General features: G+C 35.9%; 7 protein-coding genes across 7 annotated transcripts; 3 read left to right on the top strand and 4 right to left on the bottom strand.

Moving 5' to 3' along the window:
- Positions 1-473: 473 nt before the first annotated feature.
- Positions 474-1,786, top strand: I206_105212 (uncharacterized protein; the record flags this gene model as incomplete). Its single annotated transcript, XM_019155619.1, has 7 exons — positions 474-554; positions 607-697; positions 782-878; positions 974-1,089; positions 1,179-1,258; positions 1,383-1,478; positions 1,667-1,786. 7 exons carry the CDS (start codon positions 474-476, stop codon positions 1,784-1,786), a joined length of 681 nt encoding a protein of 226 aa, XP_019011773.1.
- A 294-nt stretch (positions 1,787-2,080) lies between these two features.
- Positions 2,081-4,240, bottom strand: I206_105211 (uncharacterized protein; the record flags this gene model as incomplete). Its single annotated transcript, XM_019155620.1, has 7 exons — positions 2,081-2,608; positions 2,674-2,956; positions 3,020-3,385; positions 3,471-3,609; positions 3,671-3,774; positions 3,829-3,912; positions 3,975-4,240. 7 exons carry the CDS (start codon positions 4,238-4,240, stop codon positions 2,081-2,083), a joined length of 1,770 nt encoding a protein of 589 aa, XP_019011774.1.
- Positions 4,241-4,851: 611 nt separating this feature from the next.
- On the top strand, positions 4,852-7,741 carry I206_105210 (uncharacterized protein; the record flags this gene model as incomplete). Its single annotated transcript, XM_019155621.2, has 5 exons — positions 4,852-4,934; positions 4,996-5,465; positions 5,529-6,973; positions 7,080-7,388; positions 7,457-7,741. 5 exons carry the CDS (start codon positions 4,852-4,854, stop codon positions 7,739-7,741), a joined length of 2,592 nt encoding a protein of 863 aa, XP_019011775.2.
- Positions 7,742-8,037: 296 nt separating this feature from the next.
- On the bottom strand, positions 8,038-9,342 carry I206_105209 (uncharacterized protein; the record flags this gene model as incomplete). Its single annotated transcript, XM_070203082.1, has 3 exons — positions 8,038-8,655; positions 8,747-8,998; positions 9,154-9,342. The coding sequence occupies 3 exons, from the start codon at positions 9,340-9,342 to the stop codon at positions 8,038-8,040; spliced, it is 1,059 nt and encodes a 352-aa protein (XP_070059183.1).
- Positions 9,343-9,697: 355 nt separating this feature from the next.
- On the top strand, positions 9,698-10,789 carry I206_105208 (uncharacterized protein; the record flags this gene model as incomplete). Its single annotated transcript, XM_019155623.1, has 5 exons — positions 9,698-9,742; positions 9,797-9,821; positions 9,899-10,012; positions 10,078-10,092; positions 10,170-10,789. 5 exons carry the CDS (start codon positions 9,698-9,700, stop codon positions 10,787-10,789), a joined length of 819 nt encoding a protein of 272 aa, XP_019011777.1.
- Positions 10,790-11,081: 292 nt separating this feature from the next.
- I206_105207 (uncharacterized protein) lies at positions 11,082-15,681 on the bottom strand (the record flags this gene model as incomplete). The annotated part of the gene is made up of 13 exons (XM_019155624.2): positions 11,082-11,324; positions 11,421-11,696; positions 11,772-12,098; positions 12,168-12,700; positions 12,756-12,954; positions 13,015-13,550; positions 13,606-14,223; positions 14,281-14,804; positions 14,866-15,007; positions 15,097-15,216; positions 15,383-15,484; positions 15,550-15,589; positions 15,664-15,681. 13 exons carry the CDS (start codon positions 15,679-15,681, stop codon positions 11,082-11,084), a joined length of 3,678 nt encoding a protein of 1,225 aa, XP_019011778.2.
- Positions 15,682-16,287: 606 nt separating this feature from the next.
- On the bottom strand, positions 16,288-20,217 carry I206_105206 (uncharacterized protein; the record flags this gene model as incomplete). The annotated part of the gene is made up of 7 exons (XM_019155625.1): positions 16,288-17,669; positions 17,735-17,795; positions 17,852-18,175; positions 18,511-19,003; positions 19,082-19,881; positions 19,939-20,022; positions 20,080-20,217. The coding sequence occupies 7 exons, from the start codon at positions 20,215-20,217 to the stop codon at positions 16,288-16,290; spliced, it is 3,282 nt and encodes a 1,093-aa protein (XP_019011779.1).
- Positions 20,218-20,314: the final 97 nt, after the last annotated feature.

Genomic DNA, 20,314 nt, shown 5'->3' with positions numbered 1-20,314 from the left:
ATATCAACGGCGTTCAAGCCGATCACACGTGATACTATTTATATGTCGCACAAGCCTCTTCTTCCATCGTCAAGCAAAGCAAGCAGAAGAGACTAATAATGGTCGTTTGCAGTGTGTCACTACTACTCTTAGATATTTCTCAATTCTGAATTTACTAACGTACGGAATTGACCGAGATATTATGGCATGATAAGCGAAATACCAAAATACGTAATCATCATTCTTTCCACTAAAAATAAACGAATAAAATTGAAAGTCGTGACGTCACTTGATATCGCATTTGGTGAAAAGTTGGAACTTTGTTCGATGCAATCGATGTGTTTACAATTATTAGTTTGAAATATTTAGTTTGATTAATCGTTCCTGCAAATCAATTTTGAACTAGTGATTAAAATTTTCGAACCAAGGCAAACATCTAATCCCTAACGATATTTAATCTTCTTCCCACTTCTTGAAAAGTTGAAGTTACCACAATGTCAAGTAGAGCTCAAACTGTTACTGAAACATTATCGAGCGTTATTGAATTATTAGAAAATGATCAAAATTTGAAAAAGGTAAATGATATATACATTATTGGTTATTATATATTTATGACTTATTATATAGCAAATTCGTGAATCGATTGAACCTATAGATGATTTGTCCAGAACAGCAATCACTGAATTAAACAAATTACATTCTGCTCCTTTTTCACAACGTTAGTTTTTGTAAAATTCTTCTATATAATCTTAATTGATAAAAATTATAATGAAGTTAAATTGGCTGATTTCTGATTTATTAGATAATGAAATTTGTCAAAATTCAATTGATATAATAAGCAAAACTCAATCATTATGGCAAGATGTAGCTAAATTAATTCCAGAAAATGAATTTTACAGGTTAGTTTTTTTTTCTTTTTTTTTTTTAAAATAGAAAAAAACAAATTGGCATTTTATACCCAAAAATTCAAAAGCTGATATAAAGAAATGAATAGATATCAATTTGCTCTTGGACCTACGATGCGTAATTTAACTACTTCAATAGTACTTGCTAGATTTATTTTATATGATGATTTAACTTCTGCTCATACTATATCTAAAATTCTTGGATGTGAGTTAGGTTTTTTATTGAACACGTTAAATACGATTAAATGAACAGTTGAATACAAATTAATATTTATATTCATTCTCCTTTTCTAGTGAAAAATGATTCTACGGAAGTATTACAACTTTCTTCAGAAGATTACTTACAAGGTGTAATAGGTGCAGTAAATGAACTTGTAAGATTTAAACCCTCATTTTTCTGAAACCAAAAATTGTCAAAATTTTATAATTTCATAATTGATTTTTTAATATATCTGACCAAAATTCAATTTTTTAATTTTCATTCTTCAATCTCTTTAGCCTAGATTATCAATAAATGCAGTAACTAGTCAAAATTTTGAATTACCAATAAAAATATCAAGTTTCGTTAATGATATATTTGCAAGTTATTCTTTAGTAAGTTTAAATTCATCAATCATCAATCATCAATCATTCCAATTTTTTTATTTTTTTTAAAAAAAACAATATCAAATGATTTTATTAAATTCTCAAATTGAGAATGAGATTAATAAATTAATTCAAAATTATGATCAAAAAAAGAAAAAAAAGTTAATTTTGAATAATGGTAATTTTTTTTTTTTTAGTTAAATCTTCGAAATGATGCTTTAAGACGTAAATTTGATTCATTAAAATATGATTTAAAAAAATGTGAAGATGTAGTATATGATTTAACTTTAAGAGGTTTAACTAAACCTAGAGAGTAGAAGTTAATGGGAAGATGAATATTTTGAAATAAGGGAATATGTCATTCCAACGAAGGATAATTAGATATTTCAGTCTTTTGATACTGCATTTTGATATTGCATTTTGATACTATATTAAATGTTTATTGGTAAAGCATGTCAAATTATATAAGGATATAAAAAATTAAAGAAATCCATTTATGATTATGTTAAAGCATCATTTATAAAATCAAAGAATCAAATTAAAATAATTCCTTATAATTACAAAATGCATTATATATTAAGAACTTTTAAAATTATATTGAATGAAAGAATTTATGAATTTGACATATCTTCTTCATTTAAAATAACAACTTTTTTGGTTTGTTTTTGTTTTTGTTTTTGTTTTTTCTTTTCAGGTTCTTTTTGAGTTTCGATTTCTTCTTTTTCTTCTTTTAATTTTTTATTAATTTCTAATAATTTTAATTTTCTTTCTTCTTTTGATTTTTTTTGTCTTTGTTTTAAAATTTCATTTACATCAACTCCATTTGATTTTAATCTACCTAATACTTTTAAATTTAATGAATTTAATTCTTCAATTGTATAATTTTTAATTGTACCTCCTAATGTTTTTGTAGTTAAATTTGTAGGTGCTAAACTAATTAAATCATCTGAAATATCAATATTTCCATTTTCATTTGAATTTATTTGTGGTATATCAATTCCTTCATCTTCTTCTAATCCTGGCCATCTAGGTAAAAGGTTAATTAAAGGATATAAATTTAAATTTGATAAAGTTTTAATATCAGTTTTAGGTAAATTGGAATAAATCGAAGAAATGTCATTTGAAGGTGTGAAAGAGAACTATAAAAAAGATTTTCAGTAATTCGTTATCTGTATCTTTGAATATCTCAAAAATAAAAACTCACCTTCCCTTCCTCATTTACTTCTAAAATACTCAAGGTGTCTTTGAAAGATTCTTTCTCTTCAATTGACAATTCATCTCGCTGTATAACATCTTGCCTTGCATCTGTACCTGGACCAGGATTGGTCTTTAATACTCCCCAAGCTGTATCAAGCGATAAAAGGATTTTACCATTATCATTAGGTAAAGCTGTGAAGTCTAATAAAGGATATGGTAAAGGTAAAGTATTGACTGTAGTAGGAGATGAAGGATCGGATGGGAGTATGAAAGAATGTATGGAGGATGCACTAAAACCACGAATATATCAGTGAATCTTCACTGAATCGAGAAAATAATGCTAAGTAATTTACCCTTCTGAAAAGAATAATATTATAGTCTTCCCACTAATTTGTAAACTGTCAATCTTCTTTATACATACCCCTTGACCAGTAGGTAGAACATATCCTTCTGGAGCAGAATAGAATGTTTCCTCTCCTTCTTCTTGATCTCGACTTTGTATAGCGGTATTTGTTTCTTCAGTTTTCATAGTACGTCCTTTCCATTTATTCTTTCGCATATAACTTCTAACTTTTCTATGAGGTAAAATTGCACTGTAGATATCTACTTTGTTTACCAATTGTCCTATTGTCCAGTCCCATATTCTGATAGAAGGATCACCTCCTCCTGATATTAAGATATTTGATTGTGAAGATGGAATATGAAGAGCTGATACGAATCTGTTCGACATTGGATTAGCTTCCACAATAGCACAATAGAGCACGAATTCGATAACGATTGGTAATTAAACAAGATCAAGCTTACCCATCATGACCGAACAATTGCCTCTCTATTACGTACGCTTTTGGATATCGCGATATACGTATATGTTCGTCTCTATCAGCTGTGATTATATACTTGTTATCTGGGGTAATGATGTGTTGGGTAGTTACAGATACATGGCCTAGGAGCGATTCCGGATCAACAGAAATCTCACTTGTTCCACAGAATGTGGTCTAGCTTACCTAGCAAGTATGTGCAATCTGGGTTCTTCGTTGGATCAGATACCATAGAGTACATTGGAGGTCTTGAAGTAGAAGGATCAGATGGAATAGGATCAAGGGGATAACTTTATAGTAACTTATAAGCTCTATTTCAGTTTTACAGGGATAGAAGAGCTTACGAATATACATCTCCGACTTTGTCAGACACGATTATAGAATTATCGTTTGCAAAAGAAATATGAGAGGCCTTTTTGATTAAGCCTCTATTTATAAATCAGAATTAGATCAGCTAATTGCCCATATACTGAATATAGACGTAGCTAACCTTGTACTTCGAAGCTTCAGCTCATCATCATTTACATCCCAAACTTTTAGATTCTTGTCATCTCCTACACTGGCAACTATCTTTCCATCATTGGTAATTGCTAAATGCCGTATGAAACCATTTTGTTGTAATTTATTTTCCACTTGAGGTGAATTGATAATTTTGGAGGTTTGTGAATTATATAAGATGATTTGAGCTCCTGAAGCTGAGACTACGCTTGATGAGCTAGAAGCTAAAATTAAAGGTGGGAAAGGTAGGTCTGACATATTGTTAATTATCTTAATTGCAAGTTATGTATATTACAATGAATAATATGATGAAAATGTCTCTGTTGTATCTAATCTTTCTGCAATAACAATCGAAATCTAAACTTATTTTAAATGGGTGAAAATATAAAGAAATACAACTGATGGGATAAATGATAATAAATTGAATTATCAATAATATAATAATTATGTGAGTAATCGCGTCGCGTTAGAATTGGGATTTACGCGTTTCTGTCTTGCCCTTTTTCCCTCATTTATTCATTTATTCATTCAAGCATCTATAAGCTCTTTATCTGTTCAAATTGCATTCTATCTTCTTACTCTTGTCGAGAAGCTTATATCTTACTACCAACGTAAAGAGAAATGGTGAGCTGGTTCATTGACGATGGTTGTACGTCAGCTAACATGCTGTTTTACAGTCTTCGCCGCCTTTACCTCCTTCCTCACAACCGCGACCAAAGCGTCAACGTTCAAGATCTAGATCGCCAACTGCTGGACCATCTGGTCCAAGATCATCCCCACCTCCATCATCTCTTCCACCTTCTTCTCCTCCTGCACCTTTTTCTGACTTTGGTGATGAAGCTGATGTAGGAGATGATGCCGAAGTTGAAATGAGGCAGATGGGAAGAGCTAGAGAAGGGGATGACGATGAGGATGAAGATGGAGAAGATCTTTTCAACGAGCGTATGATGGAGTGAGTGGACTTCCATCAGAATGAAAGATATGCTGGTATGCTAATATGAGATTTATAACAGAGATTACGACGCGAACGATAATCTCGATACATATTCTCAAGCAGACTTAGACGACCGATCATCAATTGCGGAAATGACTCGAGGAGAACGACTCGCAGCTGAAAGAGCTATGGAAAGACGAGATCGAGGATTAGGAGGAAGAAGAGCAGGTCGAAGAGATCATATGCCTGCGTTCCTTCAATCTGATGATGAAGATATGGAAGGATTAGGTGAAGGTCCTTTAGCTGGAATCAACACTAGACGAAGAAGAAGACAGTATGATGAGAGAATGGATGAAGATGATGCAGGAGAGGAGGAAGAAATGTCACTTGAACATCTTGGTGATGTTAAAGCTGCCTCAATTGCTGAATGGGTATCTATCGATTCTGTTAGAAGAGCCGTACAAAAGCATTTCAGGAGTTTCTTGATGACTTACGTTGATGAGAATGGTCAATCTGTTTATGGTCAACGAATCAAACATCTTGGTGAAAGTGAGTAGACGTCTTACCGTCACTAAACGAAATGATACTGGGACTGATTGTATCTAACCGCAGTCAACTCTGAATCGTTGGAGGTGTCTTTCCTTCATCTGGCGCAATCACGACCTATTTTAGCTTATTTCCTCGCCAACTCCCCTCAACCAATGTTAGCACTCTTCGACGAGGTAGCTCTCGAGGCCATTTTACTTTACTACCCTTCATACGACAACATTCACTCTGAAATTCATGTCCGAATTACTGAGTTTCCTACCAGTTTGTCACTTCGAGATCTACGTCAATCCAACTTGAACTGTCTTGTCAGAGTAAGCGGAGTTGTTACTCGTCGAACGGGTGTTTTCCCTCAACTCAAATACGTTAAGTTTGACTGTGGGAAGTGTGGTGCAGTGAACGGGCCGTTCTTCCAAGATACCAATAAAGAGTTAAAAATCTCTTTCTGTTCCGCATGTGAATCTAGAGGACCTTTCAGTGTCAATTCCGAACAAACAGTCTATCGAAATTATCAAAAGATGACTTTGCAAGAATCGCCTGGATCTGTCCCTGCCGGTCGATTACCCAGACACCGTGAAGTAGTCCTACTTTGGGATTTGATTGATATGGCTAAACCAGGGGAAGAGATCGAAGTTACGGGTATATATCGAAATAATTTCGATGCTTCCTTGAACACCAAAAACGGCTTCCCTGTGTTCTCGACTGTTCTGGAAGCCAATCATATCAACAAGAAAGAGGATCTATTCGCAGCTGTCAGATTGACTGAAGAGGATGAAAAGATGATTAGAACTATGTCTAAAGATGAACGGATTGCCAAAAGAATTATCAAGTCCATCGCACCTTCCATCTACGGTCATGACGACATCAAAACTGCTCTTGCTTTGTCGTTGTTCGGAGGTGTACCTAAGGATATTAACAGAAAACACAGAATCAGAGGAGATATCAATGTTTTACTTTTAGGTGATCCAGGTACAGCGAAATCTCAATTCCTCAAGTACGTTGAGAAAACAGCAAATCGAGCAGTATTCACTACTGGACAAGGAGCTTCCGCTGTAGGTTTGACAGCTTCGGTGAGAAAAGACCCCATAACACGAGAATGGACTCTAGAAGGAGGAGCATTGGTTTTGGCCGACAAAGGACACTGTTTAATCGATGAATTCGATAAGATGAATGATGCGGATAGAACATCGATTCACGAAGCGATGGAACAACAATCCATCTCGATTTCCAAAGCTGGTATTGTTACTTCACTTCAAGCTAGATGTGCGATCATAGCAGCGGCGAACCCGATACGAGGGAAATACAACCCTACAATACCTTTCCAACAGAATGTCGAACTTACCGAACCTATTTTGTCGCGATTTGACGTTTTGTGCGTGGTGAAAGATGCGGTAGATCCTGTGAAAGATGAGATGTTAGCTCAATTCGTGGTTGGTTCACATCTTCGATCTCATCCACAATTTGATGAAGCAAGGGATGAGGTCAACGTTACTACTTCTGTAGATGCAGATGTGAGTGAAATCTCAATTTCGATCTGATCTCGAATCGAAATAAGCTATAAATTGCGATTCAATTGCACAGGCATAAAAGCTGACTTGGCTGATTTTGATAACACAGATCATCCCGCAAGACGTATTAAGGAAATACATCATGTATTCTAAAGAACATGTTCGACCTAAATTACATCAATTAGATCAAGATAAACTCGCTCGGCTTTACGCAGATTTGAGAAGAGAATCACTAGCTACGGGATCTTTCCCTATCACTGTTCGACATTTGGAATCTATGATCAGAATGTCAGAAGCTAGTGCAAAGATGCACTTGAGAGAATATGTAAGAAGTGATGATATAGATTTAGCTATCCAAGTGGCAGTGGGTAGTTTCGTTAATGCTCAAAAGATGAGTATCAAGAAGACTTTGGAGAGAGTAAGTGGTTCTATTTCGAATATTTTATAATTGAGATTTACGTTAACCTTTTTTTTTAAAATAAATAGGGATTCAGAAAATATGTACATCAAGCTACAGATCATGAAGAATTATTAGCATTCTTATTAGGTCAATTAATTAAAGAATCTTCACAACAATATAGATTACAAAGAGGTGAAAATCCTGAAAAAGTTCAAATTAAATTAAATCAACTTGAAAAACGTGCAAAAGAATTAGAAATTTATGATATTGCTCCTTTCACAAGATCTCAATTATTTAATACGAATGGATATCAACTTGTTGAATTACAAGGACATGGTAAAGTCATTGAAAAAGTTTTCACAAGGGGTTGAAATTTTGTGTATTAGTGTTGCAGGGATTTTTCATTTTTCTTTTGTATAGGATTTAGGTCGCTTTAATATTTTTGATGAATTTTAATTTTGTATTTTCTACTTTCTTCCCATTTTGAATTGTTTAAGCGAATTTGTTTGAAAAATTAAGGCATATTGCATGTGTATTTATTGCATATATACATATAACGTGAATTTTTTGAACATTAAACCAAATTCGTTTATACAGATGAAAAACATCAAATTCAGAATGTTTCAAAAAATTGAAAAAAAAAACCACAATTTTATTATTTATTTATTTAATCATTAATTTCATCTAAACTACTTTTTAAACCAATTTCATTTAAAACATTTGATAACCATCTAATAATTTGACCTTTTTCAATTCCACCTTTTTCATCAATTAAATTTGAAATTAATTTACCAATTATTAATTTTGATTTATGTATTAAAGATTTACCATTATTTGAAGTTATTATTAAAGTAATTTGTAAAATATAACTTGGACCTTTTTTATTTTCAATAATTTCAATTTCATTAAATTTTGTTAAATTTGGAATTTGTTGTTGTTGTTGTTGTTGTTGTTGTTGTTGTTGTTGTTGTTGTTGTTGTTGTTGTTGTTGTTGTTGTTGTTGTTGTTGTTGTTGTTGTTGTTGTTGTTGTTGTTGTTGTTGTTGTTGTTGTTGTTGTTGTTGTTGTTGTTGTTGTTGTTGTTGTTGTTGTTGTTGTTGTTGTTGTTGTTGTTGTTGTTGTTGTTGTTGTTCAAAATTTTTTTGATTTAAATCTAAATTTGGTGAAATTGGAGAATTTGGTGAAGAAGGTCTACTTGTATGTATATGTGGTGAAAATGATAAATTTGGTAAAGGTGGTGAATTTAATGAAGTTGATGAAATTATTTGAATATGATCTGTTTCAATCTAAATTTTTTAATATATTTTATCAAAAAAAACACACTTAAACTTTTTTTCGATTTTTTTTTTCTATAATATGTCAAAAAATTTAACTTACCCTTTTTACCATTCTTCTTCTTTTTCCTTTAAATACTTCACCTTTTTCAATCCATCTTTTCCATGACCATAAAATTGTTTGTAAAATTGTATAACCAATTACTGAAATCCATAAAATTGGTTTAGAATCTTCAAATTCAACTTTAAGTGAATATAAAATTGAAGATAAAGCTAAAATAATTGAAGAATATCCTAATAATAAATGTACTGTTGGATGTAATATTGAAGGTGTAAATGATTGATCTTGAAGATGCTAAGATAAGACAAAGTAAAAATCATTTAGTTTACTCTTCATTATCTTAGAGAAACAGAATGTCAAAGAAAGGAAGAATGATCTGATGGTTATACAATGCTGCTGGATATGTATAATGACATACTGCCCGGTTGGAGAAACTCAAAATTACTAACCTTTTTCACTATATCATCTAAAGCAGCTTTGATTTCTCCTAAATTGGCATTGTTAACTGTAATCGTTGGTAATGGATCAGTAGCTAAAGTTGAAAGGTCGGTCTCGTTTATTAAATCCGTCTTGATTGGAGCTCCCAATGAAGTAGTTACTGAGCTACCACTATTGGTGGCTCTTTTAGTCGGTGCCATATGGTTGAAATGATCGTTTTGTTTGTTCGCTTGCTTACTTGAGAATAAAGCTATTTTATAGTGAGATTATGCTTGATGAGCGAGTGATTTGAACCAGTAGCTTAAATTAACATTGTCAATCAACGCGTCGTGGAAGCTTATCAATGAATGACGTGGAAATCAATTACCTTAATAACTACTTTGATAGAGTGAGCGGAATCAAATATATCATGTCTATGACGGGTTGTAGATCATTTCGATGTTTACAAGTATCTCCAATAACCTCCACCAACCGAGTCTGAATGAAATCATCGTCAAAGACTTATAATACATAAATCTTCTGTGAATAAAAGTTCTTACACCGAAACAATTGATGATGAGTGGAGTCTTCGGAGCAGTCAAGAACTTTTTCAGACCTAAAGTGAGCTCTTTGTCAAATTTGAATCATGAATGCAAAAGCTTATTCCTTATATAGGGTTTGATAGGATATGATCTTCAAGGTTTGTTCAATTTATTATCAGCTATCAATTTCTTGAGAATAGCAAATTCGGAATAACTGATGAAATTATTGATATAGGTAACAAATATTTCGAAATACCTAATCCTGCTGGAGGACGTATGAAAAGATTTGTACAATATAAAAAAAATAGAGATTTAGCAGAATATTCAAGATCAGAATTAAAACCTCCTGGTAAGCTGAAGCAAAACAAATGCCAATTATTTTTGAATTTCAAACTAACATATTAAAAATATCAGTACAATGGAGAGCATGTAAGTAAAATTTCATAAATTAGATTTAACAATTTTTTTCCCACTATACTATACATAAATTAATTTAAAAATTATAGGGTTATCACATACAAGAGTTGAACCTCCTAATTTAGAAGAATTAAAAAATGATTTTAAAAGACAAGAAAATTTACAACCTAAAATAAAAGCAATAGAATTAAGAGAAAAAGAAGAACGTATACGTCAAGGATATTTATTACCTGATGGAAGTATACCAATTAATAATAATAATTTAAAAAATCAAATCTTTATTTCTAATCCTTCAACTCAATTTGAAAGAAAAGCAATATTAAATAATATTGGTAAAACATCTATTTCACAAAAACAAAAACAAGAACAAAATAAACAATTTTATCAAATTGAATCAAATCAAAAATCAAATATTCAACAACAACAATATTCTAATTCTTTAAATTCCGAGAAAATATCGGTAGAAAATTCTTATAATATACCAAAATCAACATTTAATTCAAAACAAAATCAAACTTTTGATCCTATTAAACATTCTTCAGCTGAAGAATTAAGAAAATTAGCTATGGAAGATACAAAAAGACGTATATCTCAAAATAAAGAAAAACAACCTAAACCTGAAAAGAAAGATCATGGGATACAAGGTGTAGGTTTAGGTTTAGCTGATAATTCTGGTGGATTACAACCTAGGAGAAGAGGTAAAATTTGAATTTAGTATAATTATACATTCAAATATCATTTATGAAAGATCGGCATGTTATGGCATTATGTGATTCAATGCTCATTGAAAAACCAATATCATATTCAAATCGTTGAGCGAGCATAAATTCATGATAAAACCCAAAGGTATGAGGTTATATAAACAAGAAATTTGTTTTCCATTTCAAAAAGTCTCTCTTTTTCCCCATCCTTCCCTTCAATTTGATGATACAATTTCTCTCTCTCTCTCTCTCTCTCTCTCTCCTCCTATATAAATATAACTTCTTACAATCATTATTCTATTAAACTTTATTCCTTAATCCACTAGCAGTTAAACCAACTTGAGTAATTTCATCAATTTTACATATTGTACCTTTAAATTCTGGTAAATATTTAGAACTTGTATAAGGTGATAAAATTGAAGGTGAACCTTTATAAATTGGAGTTAAAGATGAAGGACAAATTTCAAATGAAGTAAATTGATCATATTCAATTTCATTATTATCTCTTGGATTTCTATCACCTTGTGCTAAAACTGCTCTAGCCTAAAAAAAAGAAAACCCAAAAGTATCATCAATATTTTATACTTTTAAAAAATCAATAAAATGGATGGTTAAAAAAGAAGAACGCTCAAAACTCACTTGTGTTATAACTTGAGCACCAGAAGGTTTAGTATCAATTAATCTTCTAGCAAATACCGCAGCTGTAGCGTGATTACCCGCATCACTAAATACTTTCATAGCTGATCTAAGTGCTAATTGAACATGTTGTGTAGCCAATTTACAATGAGTAAAGTATGCAGCTAATTCAAGATTTCGTACAACCGATTCAGGTTCTTCAGCAACTAATCGACGTCTTTCAACTTCCATTGTCAAACCAATTATATATTCCCTACACAAAATGACGAGTTCTTTGATCTATGATGATGATGAATATGATACGTTAGTCATGCTGATTTTGGGAAGGACTTAGCCCGATATAATAAGACCTACCTCATTAGCTTCATTCTCATCATCCACAACCACCATAATCAATTTTTGCAGAACAGCTCTAAACGCTCCCAAAGCTTCAAGGAATTTACCTCTTGCGAAGAATTTATTGGCCTCAGCAAGTTCGTTTGCTTTAAGATCGTCAAAGTTATACGTTATAACAGGTAAGAATTCCCGAAGTTCGGTGGATTCCGGATTACGTCGTACGTTGTATTTGATAGGTGGTAGAGATGGGTTGGCAGGTACGTAAACATGAGCTGATTGATATGATTGAAGGAAAAATGGTTTGAGAGGTCCGAAGTTGACCGCTCCGATCTGCCTGTTCAATAACTGCAATTCGAATAAAATGGCGAAATCAGTTTGTTGCACAGCTGTAACAAAAGGAGATGTTCTACTTACCTGCATAGCGGATTCGAAATTTCCAGCAGCGGCGTGATCAGCAGCCAAAGGGGAGTTTCTGATCCAGAGCTCATCTTCGGGTATACCAGGCGTAACACCTTCTGAGAGATCAGCCTCACCAGCTTCTTCTTCAGGTGTAATTTCTTCTTCGGGCGGAGCAATGACTTCAGCGTCCAGATCCCATCCTTCATCTTCATCTCCCTCTTCAGCACCTTCATCAGCTCCTCCATCAATCGCAACGTCAGCAGCCCAAGCATCCAGCTGTTCACCGCTTTCAACACCTGATGGCTCTCCGAGAGATTCATCGACTCCTCCATTAGCCAACGCTCGGTCAAAGAATGATTCCCCGAGGTTCTTGATTGGCCAGTTAGAATCGGATTGAGGAAATGAAATGGGTGGAGGAGCGAGGGAAGAGTGGCCTGAGCTTTGAGGTGGGGCTGGAAGATCATCTTCAGTCATACCAGCTTCTTCAAGGATTTCCAAGGCGGTGTCATCCAGTCCATTGGTCTTGGCAGTGTAGTAAGCCAGGGGGTCTGCAGGGCAATGGATCAGTCATATGTCGCCTCCATCTATCCATTTCACACTTACACTGCCCAGTCTCTCTAAGTACCTCGACTCTAGCTTGAATATCACCTAAGTAGAGGGAATTCTGGAATCTTGACATGTTATCGCCTCTCTTTTGAGCGATAACTTGCATCATACTGAGTTTTTGGGTATTACCAGTAATGAGGTAAAGGAAAGAGAGCTTGTCAAAGTTCTTGGTCTTTTGATAAGCTGTTTCGACAATCTTTTGAACTCAAAGTCAGCTCGTACGTAAATTGGTGGCAGAAGACTGATGAAAACTCACAGAATGATTACCTTGTTGCAAAGCAGCGGCGCCTAACCTATTCCAGACATCTTCTCTATCTACTGCTCGAGCCATCTCGAGTGCTACTTGAAGGTTTCCACACTCGATTGCAAGATCAAATCTAGTTTGTTGGTCTTGTACGAAGTGTAAAGCGATCTCGGGGTATCCTTTCTTCTGCAAATAACCGATAATACTTTGTCCAACAAGGTTTGATGATCTGATGATTTGAAGCACTTCGTCATAATTCTTTCTCACCAAAGCCAGTTTGAATCTATATTCTGTTGGGTCAATTGTGATTGTTCTTGGTTTAGCAGTTCGGTCTAGACAGTGAACGATTTGACCTTTAACTCTAGTCAAGTATACAGGTTGTTCAAGAGTTTTGATTATACCATTATCACCTTGAGGAAGAGCGTATTTGATGTGATTCAGAGTAGTGTAAATGAGAATACCACTATCGTCCCAAGCAGCAGACTTGATTCGGATAGTCTCGTGAATCAGGGCACTTTGAGTGAGAGCCTTGTTGGCAATGGTGATAGCTTCATTGTTCTCATCAGCTAATGAGTGGAGACTAAATCACCGAGCTTAACTTACTATGTTTGCTTAAAAGAGCTGCCATATTACCATCGGTACTCCAGACAACATACTTAACAGGCGGTGTACTGATTTCAGCAAGGACCTTTTGTTGTTGAATATCGAAAAGAACAACTGAAGTAGGGGTAGCGAGTAGAAGGGAAGCTGTACCACCATAAAAGATCTCGTTGGTTTGCACAGGGCATTTCACAGTTTTAGTGATCGAGTTTGAAAGATCTTTAATTTCGATATTTTGAGTTGCCTTGTCCAGTACAGCTAATCTATTTCTAGCTACAAAGATGGCACAAGCGCCGTTACCTTTCTTACCATCCGAAGGTACATCTTTGCCGTCCGATGCCGAAGGAGCAGAAGATTTAGGTAAGGTGATCAATTCGTATGTACCGTTTTCAGAAGGCGATGTTACCACAACGGCCCGCTCAGCGGGATTGTAAGATAATGTTCGAGGTTGTATCCATTGAGAACCAAGTTTTCTGACACTACAAATACCTTGATTTGTACCAGCAGCAAGGTCGGCCATTCGAATAATCTTGTCTTTGACGTAGAACAGTTGGTTTCCGGATAAGGAAAACGCTGGTCTCTCACGCTCAAGCTTGAATACAATAAGACCATTATCATGACCTGGTTGACCGACTTAGTACCATTGTACGTCGTTCGAATGAGATGAAGGAAACTCACCAGCAGCGAAAAGGTTTAATTCCGGATGCGCAGTTAAAACCCAGAATCTATCCTGTTCTCGTCTAAAAGTTTGAACAGCAGTTCGTTTTGTCATATCCCATACTCTTATTGTCTTATCTTCACTTGCAGAGAGCAGTAGCTCGTGTCGTGGATGGAACATTGACATTGAAACGTTGTTGAAATGTCCACGACATGAGTCTACTTCCCATGCTTTCGTTTCTGACATTCTCCACAATTTAACTTGTCTATCATCTCCACAAGATACAATTAACGGTAAAGTAGGATGGAAAGAAGCCCAGTTGACACCTCGATCGTGACCTTCTAACACGTATTTTACTACTGCGTCAGTGTTTCCGAACAGATCAGCTTGATTTTGGTTGGCTCTTGACACTTGTTCTTCGAATGACATTGGTGCTTGGGAAGCTTGGTTCTTCTTTCTAAGTCCGGAGATATCCCATACTCGGACTGTCAAGTCCATAGATGCAGAAACTACTAAATCATCCCAAGGGTGAAATTGGGCGCACCTGTTGAAGTAATATAGGTAAGCCACGTTCGCTAAAGGACAGAAGAGCGCTGACTACATACATGATATAATGGTTGTGTCCTGTCAATATGGCAATACATGTCCTAGATTGCCAATTCCAGATTCTGATAGTCTGATCATCAGAAGCTGAGATGATCCATGGGTATTCTCGGTGAAAGAAGACAGTTCGGACGTAATCCAAATCTGAATAACGTGGAATGATTAGCATGAGGATTAGATTGAATGGCAGGATGTGACAGGTAGAGGAAGTAAGATAGAATCATGTAACTCACGGCCTGTCAATGTGAAGAGACATTTCCTTTGCTTATAATTCCACACCTTGATCTTATAATCATCACCACCAGAGCAAAAGATAGGTTGTGTAGGATGAAAACATATACCTCGAACGGGGCCTATCAAGTCAATACTGAATTATTAGCATTCCTCCATTATCTCGTCTTCATTTGCTAATTCTCCCACACTATCCTATCGTGAACGAATACATCTTCACTTCTACCATCACGATCATGGAAATAATCTTTTATTTCCTTCCAAATTAACAATGAAAATTGAACTCACCATCATGTTCATCATACCTATCAACTAAAGTACCCATTTGATAATTCCATAATTGAATCGTACCATTATGCAAAGAAGCAGCTAACAAAGGTGTTTTTGGGTCTAAAAAGATTCAAGAAAGATATGAGCTTCAATTTTTTCCAACAATTCATTATAAGCAAACTCACGAAATGCAATACCTTTCACTCTAGGTGATTTACTCTCAAACTATATATTCAAATTTCCCTAATCAGCTATTACTCCCTTCAAATCTTTGTTATTTATAAACGCTCCGAACTCACCTTAGTCAACATTTGCATTTTGGCTAATTATCACTCCCAAAAATCTTCTCCAGGAGTAAGATAATCCTATACTGCTGAGCGATATTTGACCAATGTCAAACTAAACGCGTATATTTCGATCAAATATCTCCTTTGCAATGAAGTCAATCAAATCCGAACCTTTAGGTATTGATTCTATCGCGTTCGTGCTTTTACTGAGAAGTCGTGAATGGGTATATGATTTGTAATGAATTGTCTATATATGATTATTTAAATGTATGTTATTAGTTAGTTAACTCGGTAGTAGTTGGTGGTGAGTAGCGTGGAGGACGTGACGTGGTAGATACATCATCTTAACGTGCCGTACCCTCTCAAATGCCACATTATATTATTACCGGGATTCTCCGTACATCGTATGGTACTATACGTGCAAGATAATGGTGGCATTTCAATTATAATGAATTCTTCATGAATGCATTCATAATAAGGCTCAATGCAATATAATAACGCAATCAATGGAGAATATTGAGATGCATTCTGTACTATGTATTTCAATTCCATGTATTTGAAAATGTATCTGCTTCATCATTTTTACTATTTCGACATAAGTCATCATTCTCCCTTATTTTCACATCTTCATTCTCCTCATAATTCCTCTCTAACCTTCTGTGCACTTTTAGTTTGTTGTGATCGTCCATGTCCATGTCCATGACCATGTTCATCACCAATAATTCTTGTTGTTCCTCTTAATCTTTCTTCAGCTAAATCTCTATCAATTTGACTAGCATGTTTAGCTACTAAACTAGCTGCAATTTCTCTTGGATTTCTAATTTTTTCAATAACTTTTTCATTCATTACATCTCCTACATAATCAGCTTGATTTGAAATTGTAGATTTTACTTCATCAATAATTGAAGAAGCATCTTTTGCGTAAGAAGAAACAGTTTCAGATGCTTCAGAATATACTGAAGAAGCTGATTGACTAACAATTTGTGAAATTGATTCAATATGTTCATTAATATTTTCTGGAGATGGAGTAGCTCCAACTACTTTCATTATTGATCTAGTAGCTTGATGAATTTCTAAATCCGGTATTAATCCTTCAATACCTTCAGAAGCGATCGCTAAAACTGATTGAATGGATTCTCCGAATGATTCAGGAGTTGGTGTGGATCCTGCTGCAGAAATTATCGATCTGGTACCTTGATGAATCACTTCAGAAGCAGAGCTAATGATCGAGTCGACACCTTGAGAAGCGGCATTATATATTGATTCAGCATATTCAGATCCGGATTCCGGAGTTGGAGTACCTCCAACTACTTTGATGGCTGATCGAGTTGCATCGTGAATTGCAGATTCAGTAACAGAAGAAAGTGATTCAATAGCTTCGGCAGCAGCAGAATAAGCGGATTCAGCATGTTCAGGGATCGATTCTGGTGTAGGTGTAACTCCTACAGCCTTCATAGCTGATCGAGTAGCTTGATGTACCGATGAAGTAGCCGAGTCCAAAAACGATTCAATCCCTTCGGAAGCTGCACTGATTGCACTTTCTGCGTGTTCACGAGGTGACTGTGGTGAAGGGGTTCCTCCTACTGCTGAGATCGCTGAACGGGTAGCATCGTGCAGATTAGATGAAGCGGCACTGATAATCGACTCGGCGGAAGATTGTGCTTGATCGATAATGCCGGTAGCGGTTGTGGTGGCTGAACCTGCAGCTGATAAAGCGGACAAAACTTGTTCTTTACCCTTACCAAGTATACCTCCAGCTCCAACTCCAGCAGCTGCCGCTGCCGCTCCTGCAGCTTCCTTGATAGGTAATATGGAAACCCTTGATGGTTCGGCGGAGCTTTCAGACGAGATTGCTTCTCTAGCCTTGATTCGATCTAGTGCCGTACGTCTGAGAATACCAAGTCTCTCTCGGAAAGATTCATGCCAGTCGTTTAACTCAGTTCTGAGCTCGTTAAAAGGTTTAACGATTTTAGGATCGTCCGAAGTTGAGACGAATTTAGCTTTGTATGAGTCGGCAGCTAAGGAAGCCAATTACATCAGGTTGTGAGACTGAACGGGGATAGGGGGGTCGAATACTGCTTACCCTTCTTCACATCATTGTATTTATCCCAATCCTTAGTAGTTATACCATCAATCCATTTTATCTGGAAAGTACGTCATCAGTACAAGTAATTAGAAATCATTAAGAGTCTATACTCACCTGTTGAGCTAATTCTTCATATTCGTTACCTAAGGCTTTATCTATCAATCCCCCTTGTCTTTCTACTACCACTTTGGATTGATCGTTTATTTTGTTCTTCTGCACATCTAATCTAGACTTGATCTTATCAATGGTCTTCTTCAACCGTAAATCGGCTTGTTCCGATGATTTAGCAACTTGTTGAGCAGTCAAAGAAGTTGATTTGGTATATAATTTATCCAATCCACTTAGGATATAATCAATCTCTCTTTCAATTTCAGATCTCAAATTTTGAGCCAAAACAGGTACTTGAGTTGATAAAAATTCCTCGTTGATTCTTTTGACCTGCAAGCGCAAAACACGAATGAGCAAACCAGACGATATTATACTTGATTCATACTCATTGTAAGAAGTAGAAGCTTAAACCAACGGAGAATAGATTCAACTATAGTCAAAGTGAAGATGTTACGGTAGATATATTGGGTAGGACTGAGAGGGAAAGCGGAGGATGGCGGAGATAGAGGTAATGTATTGGAATGATTTTGTATGACATGAGTGAATAAGGTAAGAAATGGTGGTCTGGAAAAGGTAAAAGTCGAGGACAAAAGAGCAATCATTCAAGCAATTGTATATGACGAAAGGCCAGAGCAAGCGGATGTAGAAAGTTCAAACTAATTTACCTCTTCTGAAACTTTCCTCTGACTCTTTTTACCCTGTTCATCAACTCTAGCCTTGATAGCTTCCCGAACTCTCTCCATCTCAGCCTTCTCGATCTTTTTCTGATTGGTCCTAGCGTTCTTTTCTTGAGTCGATTTCACATTTTCAGGTGCCTTCTTCTTTGGTTGAGCGACTTTGTCCGCAGCTGGGACTTGCACTTCAGAAGGTTTTCGAGAATTCTCAAGATTATGATAATAATCATCCATTTGTCCTTTCTTTTCAGCTACATCTCCACCTCCAACAGGTAGAAATTCAGCTAGCATTCCTAAGAAGCTCTTGGATTTGGTCTCAGCTACAAGAGCTGCGGGGAAGAATTGAGTGAATGTCGGCTTGATATAAGGTTGATAAACGTGTTTGTCCAATAACGCTGTATAAGGTGAAGTTGCTTTTGATATCTGGGTCACATATGGTCCGACGTGAGGTTCGAGATGAGTGTTATATACTCTGACTATGTACCTGTGTTTCAATTGTCAGTTTCAAAAGTTGAAAGACTGTTTCCAAATATTGGTACTCAATCGAGAATGCTCTACTCACGCTCGCACGATGGCCTCGATCTTGGCAGCTTCTACTGTAGCTCGCTCAATCGCCTTTACCGCTCTGGGACCTAAGATCTCCCTTGTGATTCGTTCAGTCTCTAATCTAGCTCGGAGAAAATGAGGTTTACTCCATTGATAAGCTTTGTATCCGTTCTCCGATCCCACTTGCCAACCCTTTTGAGCATACTTTGAAATTTGCCCAGTGACAGGATGAGTTGATGCATAGTTGTATCCCTTGACAGCATTATCCGAAGCGAGATTGGCATATCGAGTAGCAGTTTCAATATGGGGGTTAGTGAATGCTCGAATCCTTGAAGTGTAAGGAGCTGTAATTGTGTGATATCTAGCCTTGAGGTATGGAATATGAGGTTGAACAAATGTAAAGTAAAATCTCTTGGCTCCTCTAACTATTCTATTTACTACCGGTTTTACAGGACCGTTGTATATGGTTTGAAGAGTTTTATCAGCCTTGTCATATGTTGGTTTAGCGTAATTAACGTAGTAAGGTGAAGTTGTAAATCTATTTTGAGCCTTGTCTAATACTGGATAAACATATGGTTGCAGGACCTCTTGGTGGTATACATTCGCGGGATAACATAGTATTGGATGAGATTGGGTCGGTCCATATCCTAGAGGAGACAGAACGTATTTGTTAATTGGAGATAAGGTCTGACCTGGTGGTGGGCACAGAACGGTCGATGCAAGGGAGAAGAATATCAGGGCGGGTAAAGTAGTCAGGATGGATATGATAGACCATGGATGACGACGAGCCGTTGCTACTGCCCTCTTGGTCGATGCCTGCGTCATATGTAAGCACACGGCCATCAAGAGACGTTACGACCTCCTTCAGCTCACTTTCGTTACAGCAGCTGTTTTTGCAGCTGCCTTCTTAGCCTTGGCTTTCACATCGCTACCTTGAGTACTAACAGTTGGTCCATCCTGTTTGACACTCATCAGCAGGTAGCCATGAGGAGAGGATAATGGCAACACACTCACATAGAATCGAGGAGCAGTACCTGCGCTTTGGGTATTTACAGCAGGCTGAGACGACTTTCTTGCTGTCGGAGGTATAGCTACAGTTGGCACCCTAGATGAAGAAGCAGACTCGGATGTGCGAGGTTTTGGTCTCGACATGATGTAGCTCCTTTGCTTGTATGAGCCGAAATGGAGCGGTCAAAGATAAAGTAATCAAGAGGTGTGATTAGCTCGTGTGATGGCTTTTTATAAATAT

This window comes from Kwoniella pini, chromosome 7, assembly GCF_000512605.2.
Source record: "Kwoniella pini CBS 10737 chromosome 7, complete sequence".
Lineage (NCBI taxonomy): Eukaryota > Fungi > Basidiomycota > Tremellomycetes > Tremellales > Cryptococcaceae > Kwoniella > Kwoniella pini.
Note: the sequence above shows the minus strand (reverse complement) of the source record. Positions and strands in the feature narration are given on the sequence as shown.